Below are 11,875 nucleotides of genomic sequence, written 5' to 3'. Positions count from 1 at the left end.
CGCCTTTGCATGACCAAGAAAACCAAAGACTACACATGTGCAAACCGATTAATGATTGGGTTTTTTTTGTTTGTGGTTATCCGGTGCAATAAGTTACCGCCACGTGGGAGACTGATCTGTATATATGACCAATGTTTTCTTCGAAATAAATCAGTTGTGAGTGCAGCGCTGTCCGGTCTAACTCTCGTTCTTTTTTGTGCCGTGTTTTCGCGCGCTGGATTGTCAATCATGAACATTCACCAACTCGCCCAAATCACAGTCCTCTTGAGGTATTTTCTCCCCGTATATAGGGGGAGCTTGAACGTTTCTTACGATCAGAGGGATGTTTCTACCTCACGGTGTTTAAAAAAAGGAATTGCCATAATTTATTACCAGTTCAGTAATAAATTTTGTTAAAGCTCAGTTCGGTGTTGTTAGCAAAGAAGGAGCCAGAAAAAGCTACCCCGCATTTAAAAAGTGCACCACACACAAAGGGTATTCTACAGTGAAGCAGGCTTTCGCGCCTGCTCGAGTGTGAGCACAAAGGGCGCAAGCGTATGCGCACCTCTTACTATGTAATTTTAAACGTTATATTCTTTTTGAGCCCGTAAACGCAATAAAATTGGTGCAGCTAGCTTGCAGTAGTGGTGCAAGGCTGGAGTAACAGGGGAGTTGGAGGTTGACCTAGCTTGTTTCTCCCTTGCATCCGCTGTCAGCGGGGCGGGACACACTGGAACAAGCTCGTACAATCTCGCAAAACTTGGCCTCGGGCTCACCCATGAGCACTTAGCACTTAGCCTAGCCTAGAATTGACATATCATTTGAACAAAACTAACTTAGCAAAGCCTAGCCAAAGCTAGCAAAACATAGAAACACCAGGAGAAGCTAAATCGACCAACAGCTCTGCTGTTTTTCTTTTGCAATTGAACACCCATTCCACACCCGTTCAACACCCTACCGAAAACAGGAGGTGTTGCAGTCGGTCAACACCCTTCGTGCCTCACAAAAAAGGTGTATAGGTAAAAGTATGGTGTAGTAACCTAACAAAAGGCCGTAATCACTTCCAAACTTGTTTACTCCACCTTTGCTGCACCTTTTTTGGCGATAACGCTGTAAAACGTTTTGTGTATGCATCATCGCTTCATATTGAAACGCCTGTTTATACAAAGAGAAATTGGGCGACAAAGGGTCTCGGACGGAGCACGAACTCGCAACTGCAAATTAAAAATTAAAAAAAAAAACGGAGGAGGGGTAAATTATAGATCCAAGGGCACGACTTTGCGCGTGCGGGAAAACGCCTTTTCTCGAAAACGCGAAAACGCGCGCTGAAACGCGAAGTGAAGATGACATACCTGCTCAAAGGGGCCTTGCAACACTTTCGGTAAGCGCTTTCAGACTTTCCTTCGCGACTGGAGGCACCGCAAAAGCTATATTTATCGCCAGCAGGGCGCGGCACTGCGTGATTGGCTTGTCGCACCAGATACGCCTTCCATTTCTGCTTTGCGTTTGTGGCTTTATTTTTGAAGTTGCCTTCGAAAAGCGTTCCTTGCTGCAACTGAAGCAAAACCAGCCAACAGCCGCTACATAAAATTGACGACGTAATTCGGGCGTCGAAGAACGTCCAGACCGGCAAAGAGATAAAAGTCTTTTGAGTGAGTTTCCACGTTATCTGATCCGCGTACAGCAGTTTTTTGGGTGAGGTACTTTGCGACCCCCGAATCTATGTACTTTGTGTTTTGGGTGGCTACGTCTGCAAGCATTTAAGATCTTAAAAAAAGTTGAAAAAAGTGTTGAAACTACAATAATTCATGTAAACACTCGCAGGATGCACATGGGAATGATTCCATGCAAGGTGCTATCTTTCGCATGGTTGTGGCCCCCTTTGAATGATGTTTCGTTCATCGTTTTTCGCCGCACCAGCGCAATGTCGCGCCGTTGTATATAGACTTTTGTGTCCTCCGTTTTTGTTGTCTTTTTTACTAAACAGTTGCAAGTTTCCGCTTCGTCCCGGTCCCGTTTTGGTCCCATTTGTCTTCGTATACCCAGTGCAATTCAATATGAAGCAGAACCAACTATCCCCATTCTACCGCTTCTTGTCATCGCCTCGCATGTTTTGATCGAATTGCGTTTGCACTAGGTACGGTAGGCTACATTGCATTTAATGAATATCGCCAGCGATTTCGTCATGAGGTAGGCACAAACAACCCGATCAGTGCCACGTACGGATATGTCCGCAATGATTCACCTGAGGGCCCCGAAAGCGGAATCTTTCAAGTCAAAAAGCCATGACACGTTCCCTTTTCCTTTGAGTTGTAGAGGGACGTGTTTGAACAGATGTATTACAAAAGCCAACAAGTGACCTACTATGAGCTCCGTCTTATAGAAGACTCTTTAATTCCCTGCACGCTGTATGCAAGATAATGTTTTTGTCACCTTAGTAGTAACTTTGAACTGATTTATAAGGATACTTACAGGAATTTTGAGAGAATTGCAAAAAATGAAATAGAGCTCTTGCGACAAGTGTGGGTTAAGGTTTAAGAAAATATTCAACCAAGATCTACGAAACTTCCGGTGGGTGAAGTTTTCCTGGCCCTAGCCCAGGACATGTCCACGTTGCACACGGGGTTGGAAGTGACCAGTTTTACAAACGGTTGTCAGATTTTCTTTGGGCCACAACGCAATCGGTTTGATGCTCTAAATTTCTAAAATATAGTACCTTCACGACTGCACGCAACACATGTTTTTTTTTAATCAAGTGGGTTGAGGTAATCGTTTCTTTGGTTTCAAAATATTGAACCTTATTCTTTCTTTAGTCTCTCGGGGCCATCTTGACCATTAGGTGGTCCCAAACATAGCCAAGAAACATTTTTTGTGCAGTTTAGAAATAAGGGCGGTGTTAGCAGGTACAAACACTGCAATAAAACGCTTTCGTTGGCGCCCGCGCATTGGCTTGGAGTGAATTAAATTTGTGCAGTCACCATCGTATTTCAGAAGCTTTAACTACCAATACCAGCTACCAGTGTGGATTGCATTTGCCTGAGGATGGACGCTAGAAATAGTTGCTCACAGTGTTTCTTATATCGCCACATAAGAAAAATACACCTGAAGTAGCCATTGTTTTTCTATCGTGTTTTTAATGATTTGTATCGTGTTGTTATGGCTGCCCTATTACTGTTGGAAGGTAGGCCTGCTTCATTGGATTTTTTTACTTTCGCTACGAACTCAGGGCGCCAAGGTAAATTACTACTTGTGGTAGAGTCGGGAGCATTTAGCTGCTATCTTGAAAGTGACTGAAGCTTGAGTGCATATCGTATGGATAAAAAAGGAACCCTTAGCTTACTAATTCGGTAGAAAATTCACGCTTCCGGCCAAGGGTTGGGACAGACCCCTTGACTGGTAAAGGTACAAAGCTTCGCTTTAAAAGTATAGGCATTCGTACCACTATATACGCGTCAATGTAGGCACCACATCATTCCTGAGCAGAACACGAACGTGTTTCTTTCAGGCCCCACTTGTTCTACACACTTCTCTGGTGCGCCGTATTTGGCTATTTTTTTTTTAACCATCTGCACACGCAGCAGCTGGGAAACAAGATGGCGCGAAACAAAATTGACTCATTCTTTTCACAATGCAGAGTTATTATTTCACATTCACTACCTTATAGGACAAGAATAAGTACCCTTCAATGTTTTCACAAGGTCTTCTTGATTTCAAACAGGGGAACAACCTTTGTTAAGGAAGTTTACACAGAAATTGAGGAAACAATCTTTATTCATAACTCTTATGACCCAAAAAATTGCTCCCATCCTCCTTTAGTTAATCCACTCAGAGCTTGTTGACCTGCCCAGCGAAGAAAATCTCCCCCGATTCACGGTTTCGAATGAAGAAGAGGAACGGGTGGTCTATTTTCACTGCGGGTGGTTCAAAGCCCACGCGGGTGACCTCTGTAACCCCAGTAACGGCGGCTGCTTCTGTTCCCTCTTCGTCAACCTTGACGACAGCCCGCTGAACGACATCGGACACGACCAGCTGTGTGTTACCCGTCACTCCCGACAGATCTGCGTCCCCAAACATCTTGTGCAGGCCAAGGTCTACCAAGTGGCTCTTAAGGTCATTCTTCTTCTCCAGTTCAAACCTGCAGAAAAATCAGTGGTTAAGTCTCGGTCCAGAAAACTACTTTTACTTCGCTCTCTATTATTGTGTTAGTTTGCACTTTCCTTAGTCTTCTAATTGTGCCTATTCTCTCAAGCGTGGAAAAGGTACAGATTTTGGTTTCGTTGGCAACGAAAAGTAGTATTGCTGTTAATTGCTAGAGTCAACTTTCACAGGTGTACCCTTCAAGGAAAACAGGTAATGGGGGTACAACTGCGAGTGAGCGTGATGCTCTTGTTTAACGCAATTACCGAGAATCCGCTGTTGATGAAATTGAGACACACATTTAAAGCAGCACGCGAGAGGTTAGAAATGCAGTAGCGCTTTCTTCCACGGATCTTTTTCACCCTCATCGTTAGAATTACTGTTTCCTCAAGTTTGCCGTAATATACAACGTTTGTACGTTGAAGCAATTTCTCTACAGGAAGAGTAGTATTCCCTGCCAATGGTTGCTAGTTTTGACGTCATTTAGCTTACATTTAAACTTGAGTTACAGTTGCCCCTGCTAGCCTCTTTTCTGGTTTATGGTTTTTGGTTTTAGAGCTGTAGTAGGAACGCCTGAGTGCTAATATACTATTAGGCAACTGAAGATTGGTGGGAATTTGTCATAAAAGTGGTTTAAAATATAATATAGGTAATCGTTAACGGTCATTTTTGTAAAAGTTGAGAAGGACTTTAATGTGAAGCACAGGCGGACATCCGTTGCGAGGCGCTTTCTTTCCCAGTTTTTGCGTTTACGTATTTTCATGCAAGTTTTCAATGGAAGCAAAGACATTTCAACTATAACCAAAATTGTTCTTCCGCTGCCCTTGCTTGCGATGCTCACATAAGCGTAATTCTACAAGTGCTAAATTAACCGTCAGGGATACGCAAACCTAATAGTTTTTGAATCTATTTGCTAGCCATACTTGACCAGCACGCAGTAACATCTTCCGTTAAACGTTAAAAACTATCGTTTTTTGTTCATACAGGGAAAATGCCAGCTAGTAACACGGAAGCACAGACAAATCAACTATAAACGAAAATTGTTCTTCCACTGGCCTTGCTTGCGATGCTCACATAAGCGTAATTCTACAAGTGCTAAATTAACCGTCAGGGATACGCAAACCTAATAGTTTTTGAATCTATTTGCTAGCCATACTTGACCAGCACGCAGTAACATCTTCCGTTAAACGTTAAAAACTATCGTTTTTTGTTCATACAGGGAAAATGCCAGCTAGTAACACGGAAGCACAGACAAATCAACTATAAACGAAAATTGTTCTTCCACTGGCCTTGCTTGCGATGCTCACATAAGCGTAATTCTACAAGTGCTAAATTAACCGTCAGGGATACGCAAAACTAATAGCTTTCGAATCTATTTGCTAGCCATACTTGACCAGCACGCAGTAACATCTTTCTTTAAACGTTAAAAACTATCGTTTTTTGTTCATACAGGGAAAATACCAGCTAGTAACACGCTATGGCAAGTTTTTACATGAACCAAAATCTATACCTTCACTTGGCACAATCTCCTATGCGCAAATGGTCGATTTACAATAATTATGCAGACTGGGCAAGCTGGAAGATCAGATCGGAAGTATCACTGCCTGATATTGTATTATGTAAATTAGGTCAGTGTCACCAAATTGAATGACCAAGCTATGGGTGCTTTAAATAACAAATAATATATGAAAGGAGGCGTGATTTATTAACTGATCTGCTCGCCTATAAGCCCTTAGCCAAAACTGGGGCTCATGTCAGTAAATAACAGAAACGCCCGAAAAGTTATTACGCTGTTTCGTACGAACCCGCCATTTAGGGCTGAAGCAGAGTTCGCGCAAGTGCTACGGACTCTTTAATGCACGCGCCTCTAGTTTGTATAATGAATCAGCTTCGGATTTGCAAATTTTACTTGTCAAAGTGCCCAGAATATATAGAATTTTGCCTTGAAAGCCACTGAAACCTCAAGCGGGGCCTTCTTGCAATTACACAAAGCGGGCAGGAAAAGTACCAAACAGGGGACATCAACTCCTGGAAAAGCTGTCCCTCGCAGAAACAGGAAATTTTAGAAGTATTTACTATAATGGCAGCTGAAGTTGCTCTGACTGTTATTTTAAAATTAAGTATAATGTTTACGTGCTCTTTAGGGGAAGATGACACTGTTTGCTACAGCGTAGCGAAGGCCCGATCGTCCTACTTAGCGTCCGCCATAAGCGCTTTGATGAAAAAGCTATAAAAATATGTAGTGCTGCGGCCTGAAGCTTTTTATAAAGTTCTCTTGCATGAAGTAGCGGGCAAGTAAATATTGCGAGGAATTTAAACGTACAGTTTGGTAATAAATAACAGTGGCGTCTTAGAGATACTCACTTTGGAAGGTACAACGCTATGGTTGTGTTCCTCATCGAAGCAGTGACCGCATCGAGCTTGGCAATCGTAAGATCTTGCTTAAGAGATTCCACGCCAGTTCTTTCAGTGGGTAAAACAATGACCATGCTGTAGTCGTCTCCGCGGTACAGCATTTCTACTGCAGTGGCCTTCAGACTCTCGTCGAATGCATTGTTCGTCTTCAAACGCTGGAACATCACGTCCACCTCCGTGCGTTCCTGGCCACCGTTGTAGAAGGGTCCTTTTTCGGTAAGCGTGCGCTCAAACTGACTTGCCCAAAAGCCCTTAAATACGATGGCGTTCAACAGAACTAGCTTCGTGTCGGTATCGAGGGGCTCGGTAAACAGCTTCTCAATCTTGCCATGAGTCGTTCTCTTCACCCACTCATTTATGGCTTCCAAAGCCTGCTGGCCATGCTGGGCAAAGTCTAGTTTGAAAACGTGAGCGTTGTAACTGTGGTTCAATGTAGCGTAGTACGTGTCAAGAATTTGGAAACCTTCTTGTATCGCTGCACTGTTCGCCACCTCCAGGCCAACCCGGGCCGCTTCAGCCTGCAGGCGGTTGTTTTGGTGGGCAAATGCATCCTGCACATCGGCTTCATTGAGCCCCGCTTGTGTGTAGCCAAGAACTTGAGACAGCTCCTCTTGAGTAGTGCCATGCGCACCGGCAAAGGTCATCCCGAGGGCAGCAGAAAGACTGTACGGCGAGAAGAAGACATTGTTGGTTTGGCTGCTTGGAAGTGTCTTGAGAAGGCGGAGGGCGAAATCATTGTTCGCTGACACCAGTTTTCGCTCTTTATCTGAAAGGCCGGAGGATGGTTGGAAGAAGCAGACGGCGAGAAATGCCGTGAACACCGTGACTCGCTTCATGGTGGTGTGGCGCTGCGCAGAACAATCAAAGCAAAACATTGACACGCTACTACAATATAAAACTGAACTTTAGCTACAGAAATACTACCCTTGTGTAACGGACCACAACAAAAGAATGTATGTTGAGTAAAAGTACCTTTACCCATTCGGCTCTTGCATAAATATTTAAGGCATTGAACGAAGTCACTGATTTGAATTCGTAAATGGCTCTGAAATAATTATGAAATATCTAAAAACTGCCAAGGTTCCTTCTTGATTGGTGCGGTTGGCACAAAAACTTTTTACTTGTGTGTGGTTGGGTTTTTTCACTCTGGTGCCAATCGAAAAACGGAAGTTGAATCTGTGTATTGTACCTAAGCGTCGTTCTGCGTCACGGTTAAATCAAGAGCAAACTCTGACATGCGTCCTAGTGAGTGCAGGGCTTCAAAAGAGACTTTTACTATATCGTTTTTCTTCCTTAAAGTTACCCTACTTGCGCGAATATTTACCCTAAGACCACGTTTAAATATAATTTCATCTGCCCTGAAAAACCTAAATAAATTAGCATTGGTTGGAGCGCAACAAAGGGGAGGGAATTTGTAAACACCGAGGAGAAATTAAACGGTATCCTACTTAACTTGTGCAGTTTGTGGCAAACTTTGTGGAAAAATAGTTTCTGCCGTGACTGATCAAAAACGATGTTAAACGTACTACTTTTGTTCCCTTCGTAAATGAAAAAATCCAAACCTGGGAGTTTGAATTGTCAGATAATGTGCGCAAGTTGTTTACAGGTGCTCATAACCGCAAATACAATAGTTACTTCTTGTCGTGTGTACTTTGTCCCCAGCGCTTCAGGAGCCTGCACAGATACCCAGGTCTTCTTTCACGATGTCGCCTGGAGCTAGCGACTTAGCTACAGCTGAGGATCTTACGTAAAGTAGGGGTTGCGTACTCATGTCGCCTTTCTTAGCTGTGCTTTTACGACCCCAAGACTAATTGCACTATTTTTTGTCTAATTCCGTTATTCTTGCGGTGTTGGCCATTTTTAGACTCATCACTTTGTCAGGCCTCCACGACATTCCTGATTTAACCCTACGGGGCATGGAATGTCATTAAAATAAATGCACAGGAAGGCTAGAGCTGCCCTCGGCCCATGTCTGCTGTCAGTCTGAACTTGCCGCAGTAAATAGAGAGCATGAGGCGCTTGTACGCGTTTCCTTTCGCATTATCACGTGTGTCGTGGTATAAAGATCCGCTATCATCGTTTGTAAACAGGTCTGGTGTTGGTGACCGTGGTATAAACCAGCTCCACTGGCAAGGACACTGCGTCAGCGCTAAGAGGATAACGCTGCATAAAATGTTTGCTGCTCTGCCCATTTCTTGCGGTCAGAGCAGCGTTTTACGGGCAACAAAAAGTTGCGTGCCTTTCCGACTTGTTCCACTTTACTCTTGCACTTTATTTTTCGAAAGCATGTACATTTTTAAAAAGGATCACATGATTCTTTTTAACATTCTACACGCTTTCGAAAAATAAATTGCAAGAATAAAGTGGAACAAGTCGGAAGGGCACGCAACTTTTCGTTGTCCGTAAAACGTAAGATATAGACAACCTCGGTGTTAGAGGGGAACATAATCTGGCAATAGAAGAACGAGTCAGGCGTACGCCTTAGGAAGTTTGCCCTGTGTCAGAAGGCATACAGGATTAGGGTATTGCGTACTTCCCTGCGATGACCATATTTACGTAGTTCTGATTCAGACAAAGTGTCGCAAATGCTATTACTTTTTTTGGTGTTGCACTCTATGGATATTACAAAATGTTGCAGCGTTTTTTGCGTGGCCCTGGAGTGGTAAAAAAGTCATATTCGTTAACTGTGAGCTGACTACACCTGCACGCGTTTGCCCCGTCACGCACATATTTTCTTCCTTTTTTTGGATTGGTGTTCTGTTCCTCCTCGACCACCATTTGCTCGACATGTTGTACCATATTTTATTGATAGGTTTCTTATTTGCATTTCATTGCGGGCCTTTTTTTAATTTGTTTCTCTTTTACCTCCTATATCCAGCCTAGCTCGTATTAGTGCTTGCAGACATAACTTGTCCTTGTCAACCAGTTATAGTTCTGTCTCTGTGACCCTCTCTCTCTCTTTCTCTCTCTCTCTCTCCAAAAAGGTGTAATTATTTATATAATGTCTAAGGCGTCCACGTGGGAGGAAAAATGCGTGTACGTTGTAGGACAAGAAAGGGCGGGTTAAATATTTTTGAAGTTTTTTCTGTAAACCGCGCGTCAAAACTACCGTTAAATTTCTGAGTACGGTATGGATGAAAGAAGTTGAATTAGTCATGCTACAGCGGCTACAAATAGCGGATGAGCGCACATACCTGTTGGTAACACTCCAATGAGGGCCAAAGTCCTGTTCAAGACAGGCTGCAACTGAACGCGTTGATGATCTGTGCACTCAGTGGCCACAAATGGTGTAACTTGTATTACGCGAAGCATCGCATGCTATATAGAGACAGTTTATCTCGCCAAGGCCCCTCTTCAAAGATAGAAGAGACAGTTTTAACGCAGAAAAATAAATGATTCGTCTCTCCGTAGCAACACACTGCCTGGTCGAGTTACAAAAGACATGAAGAACCGTCCACTGCTCAGCCACGCGCCACGAATGCGACGATATGCGGTTCTACACGAGGGCAAGAGTGATAAATAGCCAAGGTCCCTCCACCCAAAGCCGTCTCTTGCGAGTCAGATAGGCTGAAGAGACGCGCTGTATTCGTACTTTTCTTGCACCAAGGCTGGCCTAAAAGTGTTGTAGGCAACGGGTTTGGTTTCTTGTTGGTCTTCTTAAAGTAGGACGCGACGGAAGTTGTTAAAACATCCGATAAATCACGTGTGCAGTCCTTTATCTATAGCCTCGTGTTTTTGTGTATTCAATTTTTGGAAGGGTGACAACCGGTTTAATTCATTTCCAGACAGGCATAAACACAGAGGAAAGATTGCGCTTAATCAGCCCACAGAATCATCTTTAAAATATTCGGTTAGCCAACCAGTATGCTCTCCCATATTCGCGGTATTTTCTGCGGGCGGCACGTATGCCGGTATTTTGCAAAGCTGAATAACTCCTAGATGTTTCAGCTATGCCGTCTGCGGGAGTGGTTCACTTGTGGCTCGGGATAAGTAGGTTTTACAGTGATAAACCTAGGCCCATTTTTATGGAACTGTTTATTCAGATTTAAATATTTATTGTAATTGTAACAAGGTGGGGTAAAAATAATATACAATAATATGGAGCACATCAGGTATGGTGTTGCTTGGGATACAATCCTGGCAAGCATTTATAATCTTGAACATTCAAGCCTGCAGCAGCATACTCTGGAATTCTATTCGACACACTTATACTATCAAGACAAAAACATGAGCCCGTCTTGACCCACCCTCTGGGCACGTACTAAGTCAATATAGTGGAATCGAGCCCCGCCTTTCGGCGGAGGTTGTACGTGTGTGAATTTGTGTTTTTTACACTTGGTTTATTTCAAGTTTCAAAAAAAGATTTCATCTGTGTGTTTCTTGGCGAACTGGCAGGAGTTCATGGTGACATGATAATGCATATTTGGGACTTTTCATTCGGTGGTATTGTGAGTAAATGAAGCGCACCTTTCTTCTTTCAATTCTTTTTTATCTCTTAACCAAGAAATGTCGACGAAATCTCGATAAGGGAAAAGCATAGTTAAAAAATTTAGGGTAAATATCTCGCACGCGGGCTATTTGACCATTTAGCGTGTATGCAGAGAGAGCAGCGTTATATTGCCTTTCGAGCAAACCTCAACAATTTCATTCAGCAACGTTAAGTCCAGCGAAAACCGACATCAACAGACACTCAAACGCATTTGCAGCTATGAGTTCTTGTCAGAACATTATTCAAATTACGATGTGACGATTTGTTCTTTTTTATATATGAGTGAACGGTGTCTTTGAAAAACTAATTTCGAACGCACTGCATTGTAATTTCATCCAGCAAATGTTTATCTTGAGAATTTCGCATATGTATAACACTACCAGTTAGTGTTTCGAAACAATGCTCCTCCGAACTCGTGAGATTATCTGATGTAGGTTCCACACTATTATATTTATGAAGCATTTTCCGTTACACCACAGTAATTATGTGCTGCCTTACTGTATCTAATAGTCTACATGTAACACTTCAGTAGATTTCAGTTCGTTAAGGATTGAACGGAGTAACACAACCTTTTTGTGGTTTACGGTGCTAGTGCCAGCTCTCATCGAATTAAAATAGTCATTAACATATTAACTGGCCAACAAGTTTTCTTAAATCGTATTTTTCTATATTTATCTTTTTTATGGCGTCCAACTAGGCAATGTGTAATTTCCATGTTTGTCAGCATCATCGCTATTTCCAACTTCAGCATGGCCGCATTGTACTGTATGAAGCGGAAGTTGGTGACCCTAGAACTCCAGCTTCTTCAAGTGAAACTGGCATTGGCTTACTTACACCGTCGGTAATGATGTACAC

At 43.0% G+C, this 11,875-nt stretch overlaps 1 protein-coding gene across 1 annotated transcript; it reads right to left on the bottom strand.

The window, feature by feature from the left end:
- Positions 1-3,732: 3,732 nt before the first annotated feature.
- Positions 3,733-10,003, bottom strand: LOC144141297 (iripin-2-like). The gene is made up of 3 exons (XM_077672872.1): positions 9,726-10,003; positions 6,481-7,379; positions 3,733-4,114 (listed from the first exon to the last, which is right to left on the bottom strand). Exons 2-3 carry the CDS (start codon positions 7,365-7,367, stop codon positions 3,805-3,807), a joined length of 1,197 nt encoding a protein of 398 aa, XP_077528998.1. The 5' UTR covers positions 7,368-7,379; positions 9,726-10,003; the 3' UTR covers positions 3,733-3,804.
- Positions 10,004-11,875: the final 1,872 nt, after the last annotated feature.

The sequence above is a fragment of the Haemaphysalis longicornis genome, unplaced genomic scaffold (assembly GCF_048455015.1).
Source record: "Haemaphysalis longicornis isolate Haplotype H1 unplaced genomic scaffold, Haemaphysalis longicornis Haplotype H1 scaffold_6, whole genome shotgun sequence".
NCBI lineage: Eukaryota > Metazoa > Arthropoda > Arachnida > Ixodida > Ixodidae > Haemaphysalis > Haemaphysalis longicornis.
Note: the sequence above shows the minus strand (reverse complement) of the source record. Positions and strands in the feature narration are given on the sequence as shown.

Coding starts and splice junctions, on each gene's coding strand:
- LOC144141297 (XM_077672872.1), bottom strand. CDS start 7,367: ATGAAGCGAGTCACGGTGTTCACGGCATTTCTCGCCGTCTGCTTCTTC. Junction 4,115..6,480: donor ATAGCGTTGTACCTTCCAAA/GTGAGTATCTCT, acceptor ATTTTTCTGCAG/GTTTGAACTGGAGAAGAAGA.